At 35.4% G+C, this 19,306-nt stretch overlaps 1 protein-coding gene across 1 annotated transcript in view; it reads left to right on the forward strand.

Annotated features, from left to right (window-relative positions):
- The window catches only part of LGI1 (leucine rich glioma inactivated 1), a 34,428-nt gene extending 15,827 nt beyond the window's left edge, over positions 1-18,601 (forward strand). The window contains exons 3-8 of the mRNA XM_049790859.1: positions 2,811-2,882; positions 2,983-3,054; positions 10,811-10,882; positions 13,770-13,939; positions 14,217-14,381; positions 17,404-18,601. Of these exons, the coding sequence (XP_049646816.1) occupies positions 2,811-2,882; positions 2,983-3,054; positions 10,811-10,882; positions 13,770-13,939; positions 14,217-14,381; positions 17,404-18,239 (1,387 nt within the window). The 3' untranslated portion in view covers positions 18,240-18,601. The remainder of the gene's footprint in view (positions 1-2,810; positions 2,883-2,982; positions 3,055-10,810; positions 10,883-13,769; positions 13,940-14,216; positions 14,382-17,403) is intronic.
- Positions 18,602-19,306: the final 705 nt, after the last annotated feature.

Here is a 19,306-nt window from a genome sequence, read left to right on the forward strand (position 1 = left end):
GATCAAAATTTCATTCTTTTTATAGAACATGACCCTTTTAAGTCTACAGAAGATAATAAAATGGATAGCTCACTCAGCTATGTTTAGAATAGATGTATAAATTTACACATTCCTGCCTACGGAATCCTTATTCATAGAAAACTGTAGATGAATTTAGAATTGAAGGACTAAGATTGTCATTATTATCTTAGCCAGAGAAATATTTTTAACTTTTATAAAGAAAAATCTTCAAATTAAAATGTACACTAAAGAAAAGGACACATATTGTAAGCATACATTATCATACATTTCTAATTGGCTTCATTTAGAGTTTTTTTTTTAATTTTATAGCAGAAGTGAGAAGAAATGGCAAGTGTTCCCTGCAAATGCATTGCCTCTTCCATTACCAATATTGCTGATCAGAGAAGTACATTTATTACGGTTGATGAATCTACATTATAATCTAGGGACCACAGTGGACATTAGTGTTCACTTTTTTTTGGTGTTGTAAATGTATAGTTTGAACAAAAGTATAATGATATGTGGGGCTGGAGCAGTGGCACAAACAGTAAGGTGTCTGCCTTGCCCACACTAGTCTAGGACTGCAGTTTGATCACCTGGTGTCCCATATAGTCCCTCAAGCCAGGAGCGATTTCTGAGCGCATAGCCAGGAGTAACCCCTGAGCATCACCGGGTGTGGCCCAAAACAAAAACAAAAACGAAAAGTGTTATGACATGTACCTACAATTTTTGTATTATGCAGAGTATTTTTTTTTCTTTTTCTGAAGAGTCATTCCCGGCAGTGCTCAGAGAACCATGTGATGCAGTGCCAAACCTGTGTTGACCACATAGAAGGCAAACAACTTAATGTCTGCATTATTTCTCCAGCTACCATTCAGAGAGTTTTAATAAAAATTCTTTGCACTCTGCCTAGCCATTCTGCTGCCAAGCACTTCTATTTTTTTTTTTAAACAAAGAAAACATTCTTATAACCAGTACTCAGGTCAAGGAACCCAGAGATACTTCTTGTGCTTCATTACAATGACTACCTACCTCCCAGGGTATTCATTATCCTGCCTGCAAAAATTAGTTTTGCTGGGTTTATATTAGGTTTGTAAGATTGATTCGTCTTTTGTAGTTGTTGTTTCAGCTAGGATTTCAACCCTTGAAATCTACTTCAACAAAAACTATCTACCAGGAAATGTTTTAAGGGATGAGGTTTACTAAGTCAAATAGTGCTTACTCCCTGTTAATGTAAATACTGTTAATGTAAAATACTCTTTAAAAAAAAAACAGGCTATTCATAAATGTTCAAAAGTAAGATATCCCTAAGGTATTTTCATTTGGGTTTTAGTTTGGTTTTATTTTGAGGTTGATACTCAGCTGTGCTTATTATCGGCAGGAACCATGTCTAATACAAGAGATCAGCAAGTTCTAAGTTGCTGAGTGCAAGACAAGCACATTTTCCATTATACCGTCTCTTGATTCTGTAAATCCCTAGTTGTAATACCCTTAGTTAACAGGTTTAAATAGCTGAAATCACTATGCTAGATTATAGATAATATTTAATCCTTAGATTTCAGAAATGCTAGATTTCCAATATGTTCACTAACAGAGAATGCTGGACTTTACAGTTTAACAATAAGTTTAAGATATGAATCATCAAATTATGTGAAACATTGAATCTGGCCCATGATCATGTCTCATTTTTGACAATAGTTACAAGTAGAACATGAGGTTTCTATAGTTGAGCAGATTGTAGATTGAACATCACTTAAGCCCTTTATAAAGTTTTTTTTATCAACTTGAATCATTTTGCTTCAACTTGAATCAACACTGAGTAATCTCATTAATTATTCACTCAAAATATTAAAACTTTGTATATTTAACCCATGATCAGTTCTTTTAAGGATCCCAGACAGAAAGTATCTAACACTTCAAGGAGTTCACAGGACTCACAATTCCACTCACAGCAGTGGAAATTGCTGGCTAATAATCTATTTATCAGTAGTTTTTAAACCAAAATCTTTTGGGTTTTTAAATAACAAATAAATGTGCTTAAGTCAAAGTGTCCCTTTTTTTAATTATTTAGAAATAATATGGGTCTAAAATTCATCATAAGCTCCTTGTTTCCAATCTGTTCTATTATTAAAGGATGTCATTTGCACTGAGCCAGTTGCAAAGGTTTGTCTATGAGCTTTCACAAGTGGATTCCACAGACTTGAACCTACTTTTCTAGACGATATTGCTTCATCTGGTCAAAATATTCCAGAATATTCCAGAAGTTTCTAAAACAGCAGAGAGAGAGTCTGTGTCTTCATTATGAGAATTTACAAAATGTTGTTTTGGTTGCTTCAACTATCTGTCGTGCTTTCCTTACTTTATCTCGAAATGTTACTCAAGGTATGTGAAATCAGCATTGTGGGGGTTGGAGTGCTAAGGTAACATTCTCCCCCCACAAACCCCCTCCCCCAACCCACACACACATGCACTTTGGTGAGGAAATTATTGGGGAGGTTTTTTTTTAATTGTAAAAATTGACTGAGTGAAAATTACTATAGGAGGGACTGTAAAAAAAATTGTACAGCAAGTTGGGCACTTACCTTGCATACATTAGACTAGGGTTCGATCCCTGAATGGTTCCCGGAGCCTACCACAAGTATTTCTGAACACAACTGATTGTAACCCAAAAGCTAAAAAAAAATTCTGTTGAAGGAATAGGGGTTAGGAAATTACTATAGAAAACAATCAAGCATTTTTCATATGTGACTTTCACTTGACAAAAAAATATCTCAGTTTAACCATTTTATTGTATTTTTTTTCCTGGGCAGGTTATTCACATCCAACTCCTTTGATGTGATCAGTGATGATGCTTTTATTGGCCTTCCACATCTAGAGTATTTGTAAGTAATGAAAACTTTGTTTCTAACATAATGATTTAGGACAAGTGCTTAGAGGTTCCAACAGCTAATTGACAAAAGAAAATATTGTAATATGTTGCAGATTCATTGAAAACAACAACATCAAGACAATTTCCAGACATACCTTCAGAGGTCTAAAGTCTTTAATTCACCTGTAAGTATTTATGTTTATTAATTTTTAAGCAAATGCTGTTCGATAATCTCTGGTTAATGCTCCAAGTTCGTAGGTAACTGGGAAAATTTAAGAAATTAAGATTATTTCTTTTTTTATGAATTTCTATATATCTTTTTTATCAGTGTGTGTCAAAAATGATTACTATTGGGGCCGAAGAGAGAACATGGAGGTAAGGCCTTTCATGCAGAAGGACAGTGGTTCGAATCCGGGTATCCCATATGGTCCCCTGTATCTGCCAGGGCCGATTTCTGAGCATAGAGCCAAGAGTAATCCCTGAACATTGCCTGGTGTGACCCAAAAACCAAAATAAATAAATAAATAAATAAATAAATAAAGATTACTATTAATATGACTTGCCTAAGCAATAATTAAAGAAAAACCTAAATTATATAGGGAATTGTATCACTGATACAACTTTTTGTCATGCATAGATTTATGACTGTATAGCTTAATTTTATATTTGTTTCTCTTTTCCTATATAAGTCTTAACTTTATAACCATCTAAGTATATACTCTAACAATAGCAATAATGCTAAGTACTTGGACAACTTGGTTATAAATTAAACCCAATTTCAGAATAAGTGATTTGAGCTATAGGTATTCTGAGATGAGGGAATTTTACCTCCCAAGAAGCATTCGATAATATCTCTTACCAAATCCAAAGTTCTGTTGCTCAAAATCTGACACTCGAGAGTGAAGAAATGTGTGATAAAAATAGGTTTATTCAAGAATTAGCAACCTGAAAGATGGTGAATTTGTCTCCAAAATTCATTTTATTGTCAACTGGATTTAGGACTTCTGAGGCACTGATAGAGTTAGTAGGTAAAAGCAGAAAAGGTTAGTGATCTGGTGAGGGAGTAAAGGGTCCATTCATAGAGGACCTACTGCCATTAGTGGTGTGATGAAGTCACCAGAGCACTTCTAAAACTCAAGATAATTGTACCTTTCAATATCAGTCTTTGACTATCTATAAGACATCATTAAGGATAACTATTGTTAATTATTTCCCTCCATCCCATCGTTGGTTCCTAGTTTAACACTAAATGAAAAATTGATATAAATATCTATTAACATTAGAGGGGAAAATTGAAGCAAGAAATGAGAGAAATATCTAGAAATTCTGTGAAGAACAAGATGGAGTTTCTAGTGCTTGCTCACTTCCTTCTCTTGAAGCTTCTTTGCCAGTTTAAATGGCATTGTGTTGAAGTTGAGGAACCCTGAACAGCATGAAACAAATAATTTGTTTTTCATAACCTTCCCCATCTTCCTACAAATTTATGACTGTGCACATAGTCATACAACATGCAACCATGTATTGTATTGTATCAAGCATACAATCAAGAGCTAGAAGAGCATGGGAATAAATGGAACTAACATTTGTTAAATGCCTACCTTTATATTGCTCATTACACATTCCATGAATTTTCTTTTAATCCTTTCAACAATCCTGCCAGATAGGGACTTACGTCTACTTAAAAAATGCAAAGAGAGAACTGAGCAGTTAGGGGATTATGGCAATATTAACATGGCTGTTAAATTGCAATAGCTATTCATTCATTTAATGACTAAATCTTAAGTGTCTGATAAGTTGTCTCCTTAGTGTTAGATAAAGATATAAGATATCTAAGCGCCATTCTGGCAACTTTAATTGTTCCTTCACATACCACATTCCCAGGTCTAGGGCCCAGGATGCAGCAGGGAACAAAAACACATAGAAATGTTTGAGCTTACATTCTCAGCATGCTACTTCAACAACATCTCCATCTCTACTGCTGTTGGATTGACTGTTAAAGAGAGCTAATGGCAAGTGCACTTCACAAAAATAGTTATACTTCCCAATAATCCTAACATTACAATAGAATTGACATTTGCAGATTAACTCTGCATATGATGAAATGTTAATACAAAATTGAATCTATTTAATAAATGTAAGATATTTGCTCTCAGAGCTAAATACTGCCAGGACTCAATTTCTAGACAAAAATATAGATGAAAGAAACAAATACATAGAAAGATAAATGGAAGTTCATGATCTCAAATTGGCATCTGCCTGAATTATATCAATCCTATTTAACATGACCTCTCCAGAGCATGTCACCTTGGGGGCCAAAGGAAAGATGAAGGACTCAAATTAACACTTCTGGTCTAAGACTTGCCATGTTCCTTAATTTATTCAACTGTAGTTTCTTTTCAGTACAAAGGCCTGAGGCATATCTTGGGCTCCTCAAACTGAAAGAGAGAAAATTTTCTCCCTACTTACCTCCAAGGAAAGAAGAAAAAAAGGATAGAACAGAAAGAGAGAAGACAAGAGGGAAGGTCTGAGGGAAAGAGGAAGAAATGGAAGAGAAAAATGAAAGAGAAGAGAGAAAGGTGTACGAATGGAGCTTTTAAATAATTTCCTTGATTGTCACTATGGCTAAAGCTTAAAGGCAGAAGGTTTGTTTATATGTGTATATAAAAATATTTAGGCAAAATATTCATCAATCATAAGTTTTATGGAAAAATCTTCTGGTTGTTCAATTCTATAACAGTACAAAAGACATACACAATGGTTTCCAAAGTCTGAGTATCTGTGAGACTCCAACTGGTTAAGATGCATTTCAGATGTCAAAATTATGAGCATGTAATAAACAGTATTATGTAATGGTTGAAGCTGAGATCTGCAAATACACTTCAGGGAAAATTCTGGATTTATTCCTTAACAGAAAAGGGACTTCAAGCAAGCCACTTAGCACCATTGTGCTTCAGATTTCTTATATGTAATATTGAAATGATCTTGTAAAAACTGACAGGTTAGTATGGTAATTAGGAATGCTTTGATCCTAAGGAAACTGTGAGATTAAACGAGTTTGTTTATGGAGGGGTCTCAGAATGGTGCCTGGTATTCGGCAAGTACAATTACAAAGGAATAAATAAAAAATGCATCACCTAACCTCTATTGGTTCTGAATCAGGATTCCAAATACTGCTGTGTATTTATCCTCATTAAACATTTTGTATAAAATGAAAACAACTTACTTGAAACCTAGCAAATTCAGTGAGACACCAACACAAGTTGTGAATATGCATTGCAGAGAGTTGGGTACATTCCAGATGGCTGTGAGTAATGATTTCTTACAATGAACCTTGCAGCAGCATTTTGCAGCCCTGAAACAAACGTATGGTCTAAGTCAGTCTGATTGTCCTGGGAAGACTGTCCAGTAGGTTCCACTCAGAATCTTTCTCAGGTATAATAGGAAGGTGTCAAATTTGAAGGAACGAACCTCATCTATATGAACCTCGACACAGGTCATTTTTATTCAGTTTCCTGGACATTTTAAAGAATGTTTCTTAGATAAAGTCTGCATCAGTGCCTAGACATGGTGCAGGATTGAAGGCCCACTTTGAGGAACCTCCATACGGCTTTGGAATAATCACCACAGGGAAACTGAGAGAAGGAAGGGCATTTTGTGAAATGCATATCCATGGGATGTGGGAGTGAGCGGACATGGAAACCCATAGGATTTTTAACTTCTCTCTAACTTAGTGTTTTGTTACAAGGAATTTAAGAAAATTATCTGCCTCTTCTTGTTCAATTTTTTGGTATTCTTTTCTACTCTAGTCTACATCACCCATTCACCATTTATTCACTTAAAAGTTGAAGGCAGGGGGTGAGGGAGGAGGGAGATGGAAGGCATTGATGGTGGGAACGTTGCACTGGTGAAGGGGGGTGTTCTATTTTTTATACAACTAAAACCCAACTACAAACATGCTCGTAATCATGGTGCTTTAACAAAGATATTTATAAAAATTATAAATAAATAAAAATAAAAGTTGAGGGTATTCTGGTGAGACAAGAAATCCACATGATAAAAATTTTCACAACCCAGAAATTTGTAAAGTAAAAAATTCTAAAATACAAAAAAAAATAAAAAAAGATTATCTCTTCCCAGATTTTCCTTTCTGCACCGATAAACATACCTCCTCTCTTCTCCAGTAGGATTACATTCTACACAATATTTTCCACCTCATTTTATTCATTAGGCATAATTTCATATCAAATCAGTGAGCTAGAGAGCTTTTCCTGATTTTTAAAAAAAAATCTCCTTTAAAATTGTCTATGTTGTGTATGATTCATAATTTTTTTATTTTATTTTTTTTATCAAAGTGGATTAGTGCTACAGGTAATGCTGAATTAAATATCTTCCCAACTGTGTAGTCTCTTTCTAGCATGTCACTTCACGGAAATATTGTTTATTTTGCAATCTCTGTTCATTCCCTTCTATGGATTCTGTGCACCCTTCACAATCAGTCTGCACTGGAATTCCCTTATATCAAAGGTCTATGACACATAATAATTTCTGGATTTTCAGCATTGTTTCCCAAAGACTTGCTCTGTCCAAGTTCCTGATGCTTGTTTGTGCCTTATTTGACTATAACCTGTATCACTACAGCCTTCTAGAGACATATGAAAGCTGTATAAATCCAGTTCTTTGGTCCAGTCATGCAGAAGCCTTTTTCTCCCTCCCTCCTTCCCTCCCTTCCTCCCTTCCTCCCTTCCTCCTTTCTTCCCTCCCTCACTTCCTTCCTTCTTCCCTCCCTTCCACCCTTCCTCCTTTCTTCCCTTTCTCCCTCACTTCTTTCCTTCCTCCCTTCCTCCTTCCTTCCTTCCTTCCTTCCTTCCTTCCTTCCTTCCTTCCTTCCTTCCTTCCTTCCTTCCTTCCTTCCTTCCTTCAATAGTCAGTCGTGTGCAAAGCAAATACCCTATCTGCTGTGCTACTCCCCAGCCCATCTCTCTTTCTCTCTTCCTTTCTTCCTTCCTTTCTTTCCCTTTCCTTCATCTCTCTCTTTCCCTTCCTTCCTTCCTTCCTTCCTTCCTTCCTTCCTTCCTTCCTTCCTTCTTTCCTTCCTTCTTTCCATGGTCAGCCACGTGCAAAGCAGCTATCCTACCTGCTGTGCTGTTCTCCAGCCCCATCTTTCTCTCTCTTTCTCTCTCGCTCCCTTTTTTCCTTCCTTCTTTCCTTCCTTTTCTTTCTTTTTACTTTTTTCTTTATTTTCTCTATTTTCTTTCTTCTTTCCTTCCTTCTTTTCTTTCTTTCCTCTTTTTCTTTCTTCCTTCCTTTTCTCTTTCTTTCTTTTCTTTCTTCTTTCTCTTTTTTTTTTTAAATGAAACCAGGCAGTCCTCTTATGTCTACCCACCAAACCTGGGCATGAAGTTCTGTCTTACCTCCTTCACAGCATTCCATTGTGAATCAGAGTTCATTGGCTTTTGGAAGTGGAACAGAGAATGGACTCCAACTGGGTATAGCAAACTCATCTGTTTTTTCTACCCTCTAGTGCTCCTTATGTAGACCTGCTGTTCCCACTCTTTAATTTCCAGGGAAAGATCCTCTCTATCATAAAAAATTACTAGAACGCTTATGCCTCATTCTTTAAGCCAGCCTGCCTTCATCAAATCCACCATTAATTCTATTGAATTTAATGTCCTCAATTTGTCATGCAAAAATACTGTCTCTGTCTTGGGAGCTATATAGCTTCAAGTCTATTCACCAGCGGTGGTTTGGCCTTCACCAAAAGTGTGTTCTCATTCTTTAGTTAGGAAATAGAACCCTATAATTTGCCCAAAATTAGAAAGATCCACAAGATGGGCAGCAAAGCAAACGTGGATCCTCTTCCTGTGCAACCCTAAAGGCAACAATAATTCTAGACTTTAATTTTTCATGATTTGTTTATGTCTTTATACCCACTGTCCTATTACCCAATTTTCTCCAAGTTTGTTTTCCACTTGCATAACTGTTTGAGCTTGCTTCTAGGAAAAGCTAGCATAAAAATTTTAGGACATCTTACACTATTAACTCAATCAAGACTCATAGCTTGAATGACTCTAGATAGGCCCAAGACATCAGAATCCAACCACTTGTCAGTAAAATTAATTATGGTGATATAATCTTTAACTACATTTAAATGTATTTTGAATGTAAGCCGCCATAGAAGTTCATGCCTGTGATCATTTTCTAAATTATCACAAAGCATTTCTAAGTGGTTTTTCTTGGCCAATACACAGAAACTCTTACTTCCCTCTTTCTCTTCAACCCAATTGCTCTTTGTTGAAAATATTCAGAAGCCAGGGACTATCCTGAGTTGCATTTACTTTTTCTAACAATCTTATGAGATGAGATATTATTAGTTCCATTTGACAATAAAAACACAAAATCACAGAGATTAATAACCGAAGTCACACTTCCAGTAAATAGTGGAATCAGCATTCAGAGATCAGATGATGCCAAAGCCATGCCCTTCACATAATGGACTGTTATTGAGTTATTGAGATAAGAGCATTCTTATTCAGTTCTCATGCTTATGTTCTGACATTTATTGAAAAGTTTTTAGAAATAAAATAGTAATTTCTAAAACTTGGGAAAAAATAACAAAATAAACTTAAAGTGAGTCTTTTAAAACACTGGATCTTTTGCTTTTGAGAAGTTACAAATTATATGAGATAAAAGGCAAGATTTTCAAGTGTTTTAAAGAGAATTAAGGGTTCAGAGTGATAACACAGTGGATGTGGGTTCCATCCCCAGCATCCCATATGTCCCTCGAGCCTGCCAGGAGTAACTACTGGGTGCTGCTGGGTGTGGCGCAAACACCAAAAATAAATAAATAGATAAGGGAATTAAGAGAATTTGTAAGGACTTTGGACAACAATAATAAAGATTCTTAAGGTTTTTTTGAGTGTTTCTTAAAAAACTCCTAAGAAAGGGTTATAATATGTAATAACATTATGTATATAATTAAGATTAAAAATAGAAAATTACTGGCTGTGGTTCCCCTCCAAAAATATATATACGTATATATATACGCACACATATATGTATATATATAAATATATAATTCCAATATCTAGAACTCTTTCTCATCAGCAGCATCTATTTTTTCTTATTCTTTTTTATTTCTTGAATAACAACTTAAAATTAGTAGTGACTGTAATACCACCTAGCATCTATCTTTTCTTTATTACATTCACAGTTTGCTGTGCGGACATATTTTCTGTTGCTTAATATTATCAAGACCATTTTATACTTGCTAATCTCAGTTAGACTAAGTATAATGGTTCATGGAAGAAGAAAAAGACAACAGTCATTGGGATAAAAAGCAAGAATGGAAAGAAAAAAGAAGAAAATAATTGGTTTCGCAAGAAAACTATTTTCTGAGGTGGAAATAGAGTGAAAGGGTCAAAATATACCAAAAGGTGTAGTATGCTGTGGAAAGAAGAATGGATTTGTGCTTCCCAAATTCAGGAGTTATAGATAGTTAAAGTTGAGCTATTTCTCTGGAGCAAGTGAGGAGTGTTACAAGTACTGTGTTAACCTCAGAGCGGTTAGCATTAATAATAATGAGAGCTTTAATAAGGAGGAAGTGGAGAGATGGGACAGTGTGAGGAGGGAGGCAAATGGCCAGTTAAATCGTCAGCTGGGAGAAATCTCTTAGACTGCAATGTTTGAGGCTATGAATTTCATATTCTGTTCTAAATGTGAAGATCAATGTTGAATTACTATTTTCTTTATCTTGTTTTGATTGGTATTATTTTAACTATGACACATGAAGTGTTGCATATATGGAGTGAGAGTTAAAGCAAAAAGGCTAGTAATTAACAATAAAGTCCGGAAAGACAAAAGGTACTCATAACTAAATTTAATCTTATAGTACATTTATTTAATTTATGACTGTAGTTTACATCACTTTTCTTTCTTTTTCAGGAGCCTCGCAAACAATAATCTGCAAACACTTCCAAAAGACATCTTTAAGGGCCTGGATTCCTTAACCAATGTGTAAGAGAATATATGAAACTACGCACTCATTCATTCATTTGTAGGCACTAGCAAAAATGTCTGCCATGGCTGACACGAATTTTTCATTGAATCTAAAATTAAATTGAAATTTTAAATTTTAAATGACTTAAAATTTAAATTTAATTTCACTAACATTTAACTCTGTTTTGGAACTTACTACTGGAAATGCTGAAGGTATAGTGCTAAACATTATTTTGACAAAGTATGTTTCTTTATGTGAGTCAGTGATAATAAGGAACTTTGAAGGGGTGGAATAAGGTCCATATAGAAATGTCAAGGTGCTTTTTTTTTCCAGTAGATTCAGGAAATGGAGTTACAAAGGAAAACATAAAGGAGTCTGGGAAACTGACAGACATAGCTGAAAGGTTACACCCAAGGGTTGGTTGGTCAGCTGAGAAAGGGAGCAGGAAATGGGGGAAGGGAAGAGTATTTGCCTTTTATCATTAGACCGAACAACAAATCTAAACTTAATCCCCAAGAATTTGGCTTAAACCCCAGGAAGGGAATGAACTTAATTATTTTTGACCCCTTTTCAAACAAAAGAGCTTTCAAACTTTGACTTTCAAGCTCAGAGTGAAAGATCTTTGTAAGGAATTTGATTGTTTTGCTGTAAGCAAAGCAAGTAATACATGCCTAACCTTCCCCAAAGCCATTTAATTCGTTAAGTGCCTTCTAGAAATAATGGACGGATATTTAAATACCAGAAAGTAGAATACAAAAACAAATAAAAGGATATATGAAAACAAAAATGTACTTTGCTATAGAATATATATCCCAAATACTTTCGGAACTAAGTAATCTGAGTCAAGTTAATAATATCTGTTGAACCCTGTTTTTAACTTTAAATCAGTAAATTAATGATAAACTTTCTTTATTCTTTGCAGTAGACCCCCAACCCTCCATGACAATAAACCCAATTCCTGATGGATGGCTTATTTTCAAGAGTGTCAGGATAAGGATACTTCCAAGGGAGTCTCCAAGAGACCATTTACCTACTCTGTTTACAATAGTCCAGAACAGTTGATACTCATTGTCTGGGTCAGAGATGAGGGAGATGAGGTCAGTCCTGAGAATGTCTTAGAAGTTATACAGTATTCCATGATAGAGTTGGGGGTACATCTTTTGGGGAAACTCTCTCCCATCCTTTGTATACCTATGCCTCATTCTAGCAAAAAACAATAAGAACAAAAACTCAAACACTGAAAATGTCCTTAGCTTCCTCAGGATATACTGTAATGAGTCTTGGGTCCGTTCTGAAATCATCAAATTAAGACATCATCTGAAAAGAACAGAAGAACTTGCCACGTGGTGGATTTTCTTATGGCTCAAAGGGTTGGAGTGCATGCTTTGCATGCTGGAACCCTGAATTTAATTTGTAGTACTCAGTGGTCCCTTGAGCACTGTGTGAAGTGACCCCTGAACAAGAAGCAGATGCCCTTGAGTACTGACCCTTCTGTATGACCCAATCACAAAGCCTGACCACAACGCCCATCAAAAAACTTATTCATGCGCTGGCTGAAAGGGAGACAGTATCTATCTTAGCAATTTTGTAACCAAGAAGGATTTTAGGAAGGAGTTGAATGACAGTTCTGAACAAAGAAAAGCAAATAAAAAGAGAATTTGGTGAGTTGAGATCATAGGAAAAATTTATCTGTGCTGTGTTGATTATTGTAGGCATGAGCTATTATCTATCTGTGTTGGCTGTAGGTTGAAGTCATTTCCTATTAAAACTGAATTTGCAGGCATAGGATAGGATCAGGATTAATTATGTCTGTGATGAAGAAGAAAAGGAAACAGTTTACATGATTTAATTAAATCTGATATAATAATCACTGTATTCTATTCTCTAGTGCTCTCTAGACCTGAGCTGTTCATTATGTTCACTGAGAACAATGTGTTCCTAAAGAAAATTAGGAACAGAATTTTGACTTTTACTTATTTAGAAATTGCATTTAAAACTAATGTTATTTAGTTTTTCAGCTTAAAAGCTTATTCCCAGCTTAATTTTTGAAAATTTAAGAATAATTGAAGCAATTTGAGTGTATGATTCTACTTTCTTTGATTGCAGATTTCACTAAACCTAAATATAGATTAGGGGGCCAGGGGAGATGGTTCAGGGATCAAAAGCACAATCTATGCAGGCAAAAGAACCCAAGATTGCTTCAGATCCTGTGGCCCTGGTAGGCTCCAGCAATACTAGGCTAGAGTAACACAGGATCACCAAAGCCCTAGCATTGAACCAACCAATTCAGTTGACCAAGTACACCTTGAGCATTGCCTGAGAAAACCAAAATAAGTAAATACCTACATAAATACAGAGAAGATATCTCTGATGAAAATTCTGCATCTAAGTGGTGTTAAATATTTATTCAACTTCAAAGACAGTTTAAAAGTTTAAAAGATAATGTAAAATATTTATTGATAATTTTATTGTTTATATATCAATATAAAAGTTTAAAAGATAATGTAAAATATTTATTGATAATTTATTGTCTATATATCGATATGTTGTACATGTTTTGGTTAAATAAAATATACTATTAAAGGTAATTTTTACCTATTTATTTTGCTCTTTGATATACCTTTAGAAAACTAAAATTTTTATATGTGGTTCATATTATAGTTTGTGGGACAGTATATATGTAGACTGAGCTATCTTGACCTTGAGAAGGAGCAGGTTACGATATTTCAATGACTGGGGTAGCCTTCCTGGGTACACTCTAAGTGTAAAATGAATGATGAGTAAGGTGCAAGGTTATGAAGGATGATAGGGAAAGTTATTGTGCTCATTTATTGCCAAAGTGGAAATTATGCCTAAGAAGAAAGAGCCCTGATACAGAAAAAGCAGCTGGAGTTTTTCTTTCAGAGACCTAAGAGGAAATTCATTTAACTGTGACTGTAAACTGAAGTGGCTGGTGGAATGGTTAAGCCACACCAATGCAACTGTTGAAGACATCTATTGTGAAGGTCCTCCAGAATATAAAAAGCGCAAAATCAATAGCCTCTCTCCCAAGGATTTTGATTGTATCATTACAGGTAATGTATTTCACGTCCTCATAAAATTAAAACACGAGTTACCTTTTTTTTTTTTCCAAAAACATGCGCAGGAATTGATATTCTTATGTCTTAAAAACCAACTGAGCAATTTAATTTTTAAAATATTCAGAACTGTTAAAACATCATGTGCTTAAAAGCTAAGTACAATTGCATTTTACTATTTCTCTAAAGTAAATATATTATATGGATATTTGAGATCTGGCCAAGAAAGAGACATTAGCATTCAGTTTCTGATTATTATCTCCTATTTTTGCAGAATTTGCAAAGTCTCAAGACCTGCCTTATCAATCACTGTCCATAGATACTTTTTCTTATATGAATGATGAGTATGTAGTCATTGCTCAGCCTTTTACTGGAAAGTGCATTTTCCTTGAATGGGACCATGTAGAGAAGACCTTCCGGAATTATGACAACATTACAGGTAGGAGGATATTTTGAATGGAAAATTTAAAGTTTGAGTTTGACCTCCTCTTGGACCAAAAAGAACAAGAAAAGAAGAATTGTATGGAGGGCAATGCTTCTGATTAGCTTAGTAATTTGAGCTCCAAGTCTAATATAAAGTCTAAGTGACCTGAAATTGTTTCCTAAATCTTAATTTCCTCACTTAGAAAATGGAAATAATAATACCTAATTAGAGTTACAAGGTCATATTTTTTAAGATTCAACTCGAGGCCTCGCTTAGAAATATGCAATAAAAGTTGAATAATTTTTCTTCAATGAAAAAATATTGGGGCCGAAGAGATAATATAAAGGTAAGGTGTTTGCCTTGCATGCAGAAGGTCGGTGGTTCAAATCCCAGCATCCCATATAGTCCCCCAAGCCTGCCAGGAGTGATTTCTGAACTTAGAGCCAGGAGTAACCCCTGATCACTGCCAGGTGTGATCCAAAACAAGCAAATAAACAAAAAAAGAATCATGAGTTTTAATTCAGGTTTTGCCACAAACAAGGTAAGCCACTGACCTTCACTATGACTTCCTTTCCCTTACCTGCAAACTAAGAAGGCCTTATATCAGTAAATTTCAAATGTTTTTGTCCTAAAATTATTTAAAAACAATACTAATAGAAGACTAGTAGAAAACTATGATAAAAAAAATCTCTACATTTGAATAAATCTGTGAGTCCTATCTCTCTCATGTAAATTTATAATATACATATTAGAGGCAACTGAAAATTTTACAGTAAGGAAAGCTCTTTTCAGTACTTTATTGCCCTTAGTTTGATCATGAAAAATAATCTCTCCTATCAAAACTACTACTTAAGTGATCACGGTTTTTGTTTCAACAATTTCTAAATCTTTAAGTCATAAAACAAAACACGGAACTTCCTCTAAGATATTTAAATCTGTGGTAGCTACTAATATCTTTAAATCTAGTTCTAACAACATTCAAAACACAGTGATGGTCACCTTTTCACTAAGGCTGAAAGAGTTATAGTTGGATTTTGTTTATGTCGTCAGGCCCATTGATCAAATGGTTAAGGCAAGTCTGGAGTTTGCTTGAGACTGAGGTACCAGACAATGCGATCTCCTCTAGGTAAACTGGTCAGGGGCCTTAGACATTTTAGGGAAATAGAGATGAGGTAACTGCATATCAAAACCATCTGAATCAACACTTTATGTGATCCAAATGATAATAAGTTTGTTGTTTTTTTTTTAAAGTTTGCTACATGGTGGGATAGGGTGGGGAAAAGGAAGATATCTTGCGTAGAGGGACACTGACATTGATGATAGATTTGGAGTTGTGACTCTTCAAATGCCTAAACCTTTGTTATTAAGAGCTTTGTAAATGAATAAAATAAAGAATTTCTTTCAAACTGAGCATATCTCCAAACCTCCTTTTGCTCACAGAAGAGGATTATGCGTTCCTATCTCCTTTAGCTCCTCCAAGTTTTCCAGAAGCAGAACTTGAAAAAGTATAGGCCAGGTCCTTCTTGCATGCACAATTGCTCAGCTGCTTTGGGTGACTCTATACTTGAAAGGGAAATATACTTGTAGACTTCCTGAGGGCATCCTTTACTCCAGAGAGAGACATATTTCAAAATGCTTGTGGTAACTATTTGTTCTCATACCTCATAAGATACTTTTATTCCATTATTGTGCTCTTTCTTGTAGAATATAGACAGAATCCTTCTCAACATATTTTCTGGGAAGTCAACATCAATGTAGTACACAATTGACATTTAGTGGCCATTTCTGGAATGCTCTACTACAAATTCTTTTTGTACATAAAAAGAAAACTGAATCCCAGAAGTTTTCCCAAAGTTCCATAATCAGTTGTGTCCTGGAATGGGCCACAAAATAATGGTCAATGAGTCTAACCAATTAGTTAATACTGTTTTAGATCTACAGTCAGAAAAGTTTGGGCTAATATTTGTCCTCTTATCTTTGGATTTCCTATAGTAAACTTTCCTCTAAGAAATCAAAATTTCTTGATAAATACAAAGGCCTTCCAAAAATATACCAAATTAGACCACTGAGAAATCATTTTCTGTGATTTCTCAAAGTAACTTTGAGAACATGATTGTACCCTTCTTTCATCCTTCTCAAGGATTCATTTTTCTCCTCATCTCTCATGTCACCAATCTTACCTAAAAACTACATTTCTTTCTTTTCTTGGGGATAAATCAAATTAATTCATTCTTACACCAAACCAATGATATATAGGGCCATAGCCATAAATTACCCAGACCACAGCTCAAGACTTCATAGAATTCCCAAACAAGTTAAAAGTGCTGAAACAGCTAACATCTCCAAAACTAAGTTAAACGCATAAAGATAAAGGAAGATCTGGGCTTGAATCCCCTTATACTTTCATTATTAGCATTGAACGTCTCTGCTCATTTGCAAAACAGAAGATAATAATTATATCTTAAAATTTAGGGGCTCATTTCAAGTAGTACTCACAGCTTACTCCTGTATTTGCCCTGGGATCATTCCTGGCAGGCCTCAGGGGACCATATGGGATGCTATAGCTTAAACTAAGGCCATCTCAGTGCAAGACAAGCACTCAACATAATGCACTATTTCTCCAATGCTGTAGAAGAAATTTTAATGAGAAAATTGATCAAAACACATGATAAATACTTAAGAAATCTCAGGTCACCACTATAATCCTGATGATAATCCATGATGTGCCTGGTAAATCATGCTTCTTTCAGCAAGAACCTTGAGAAGAGAAAGCTCAGGCTGTAGTTATATGATCCCAAACATCTAGTGCAAGTTGGATGTGACATGACAAATCAATCGGTGGTAAGTATGTTCAGTGGGGCACAAAGGTGCAGAACTTCTAGGCTGTTGCTAGTGGGTCTTTAAGATTGGTTTTGCCTAATCAACCAAATCTTCTTTTAGGCTGATTTTGGTGAAAATTGTATGCTCTCAGTTTGCATGATTCCATGCTCCAAGAGAGGATGGCCATCCAACTAATCTCTCATTTATCTTTTCTCAGGCACGTCCACTGTAGTGTGCAAGCCTATAGTCATTGAAACTCAACTCTATGTAATTGTGGCGCAACTGTTTGGAGGCTCTCACATCTATAAGAGAGACAGTTTTGCAAACAAATTCATTAAAATCCAAGATATTGAAATTCTCAAAATTCGAAAACCAAATGACATTGAGACATTCAAGATTGAAAACAACTGGTACTTTGTGGTTGCTGACAGTTCAAAAGCTGGTTTTACGACCATTTACAAATGGAATGGAAATGGATTCTACTCCCATCAGTCATTACATGCATGGTACAGGGACACCGATGTGGAATATCTAGAAATAGCCAGAACACCTCAGACACTGAGAATGCCTCATTTAATCCTATCTAGTAGCTCCCAACGTCCTGTAATTTATCAATGGAACAAAGCAACACAATTATTCATGAACCAAACTGACATCCCTAACATGGAGGACGTATATGCTGTAAAGCACTTCTCGGTGAAAGGTGATGTGTACATTTGCTTGACAAGATTCATTGGTGATTCCAAAGTAATGAAATGGGGAGGCTCCTCCTTTCAAGATATTCAGAGGATGCCATCAAGAGGATCCATGGTGTTTCAGCCTCTTCAGATAAATAACTATCAATATGCAATTCTTGGAAGTGATTATTCCTTTACTCAAGTGTATAATTGGGATGCAGAGAAAGCCAAATTTGTGAAATTTCAGGAACTAAACGTTCAGGCACCAAGATCATTTACCCATGTGTCCATTAATAAACGTAATTTTCTTTTTGCTTCCAGTTTTAAGGGAAATACACAGATTTACAAACATGTCATAGTTGACTTAAGCGCATGACACCCAGTTCTGTGGCTACTATCAGAAACTTTCTACAGTACCTGACAGATGAACTCAATGCATGATGACTCTTCTTATCACAATCGCAAACAAATGAATGCCTTTCAAACACTGAGACTGCTAGAACCAAGCACTATCAATATCTCCATCCTTAACTGTCCAGTCCAGTGATGTGGGAAGTTACTTTTATAAGACAAAGTTGAATTGTGTAACTGTTCTTTGCAGTGAAGATTTGTAAATAAGCATTTAATGGTAACTGTTACTCCATAAAAAAAATATTAAGATGTACTTTTCCATTTATTTATTCATGTGTTCAGAAAAACTGCCAAATAAAATGTTTACATTTTCTTTCATATCCCAAAGGTAATTATTTGAAAGATTTGTTTTATTTATTTTTTTTGTTTTTGTTTTTGGGCCACACCCGGCGATGCTCAGGGGTTACTCCTGGCTGTCTGCTCAGAAATAGCTCCTAGCAGGCACGGGGGACCATATGGGACACCGGGATTCGAACCAACCACCTTTGGTCCTGATCAGCTGCTTGCAAGGCAGACGCCGCTGTGCTATCTCTCCAGGCCCATTGCTTTATTTTTTATTTTTGGTGATGGTCAAATAGTTTTTGTTTGGTTTTGGGGCCACACTTAATGATGCTCACAGGTTATTCCTGGTTCTTTGCCCAGGAATTAGGCTCAAGGACATATGGAATGCCACGGCTCAAATCTAGGTTGGCAACTTGCAAGGCAATTGTCCTACCTGCTGTACTATTTCTCCAGCCTCATGAAAAAATAGTTTTATATAACATCTAGATATATTGTTCTATTTTGATCAAGAATTTCTGCTGTGCAAAATGTATGAAGATTAAACCCTGATGTTGGTTTTCCATAATTTATAAGTATGTCCATATATCTACTGATTTTTAACATTCCAATGTGTTTCAAATGGCTTTAGGAATGCTTTGAGATGAAATGGTGACTAATTAAAAGAAGAGTATTTTTAAGAAGACTTGTTTGAAATAAAGAACAGTAAGAAGACTCTTTTCCTGTCTGAAAGTTACAGTTCAAAATCATCAT

The sequence above is a fragment of the Suncus etruscus genome, chromosome 17, assembly GCF_024139225.1.
Source record: "Suncus etruscus isolate mSunEtr1 chromosome 17, mSunEtr1.pri.cur, whole genome shotgun sequence".
NCBI classification, from domain to species: domain Eukaryota; kingdom Metazoa; phylum Chordata; class Mammalia; order Eulipotyphla; family Soricidae; genus Suncus; species Suncus etruscus.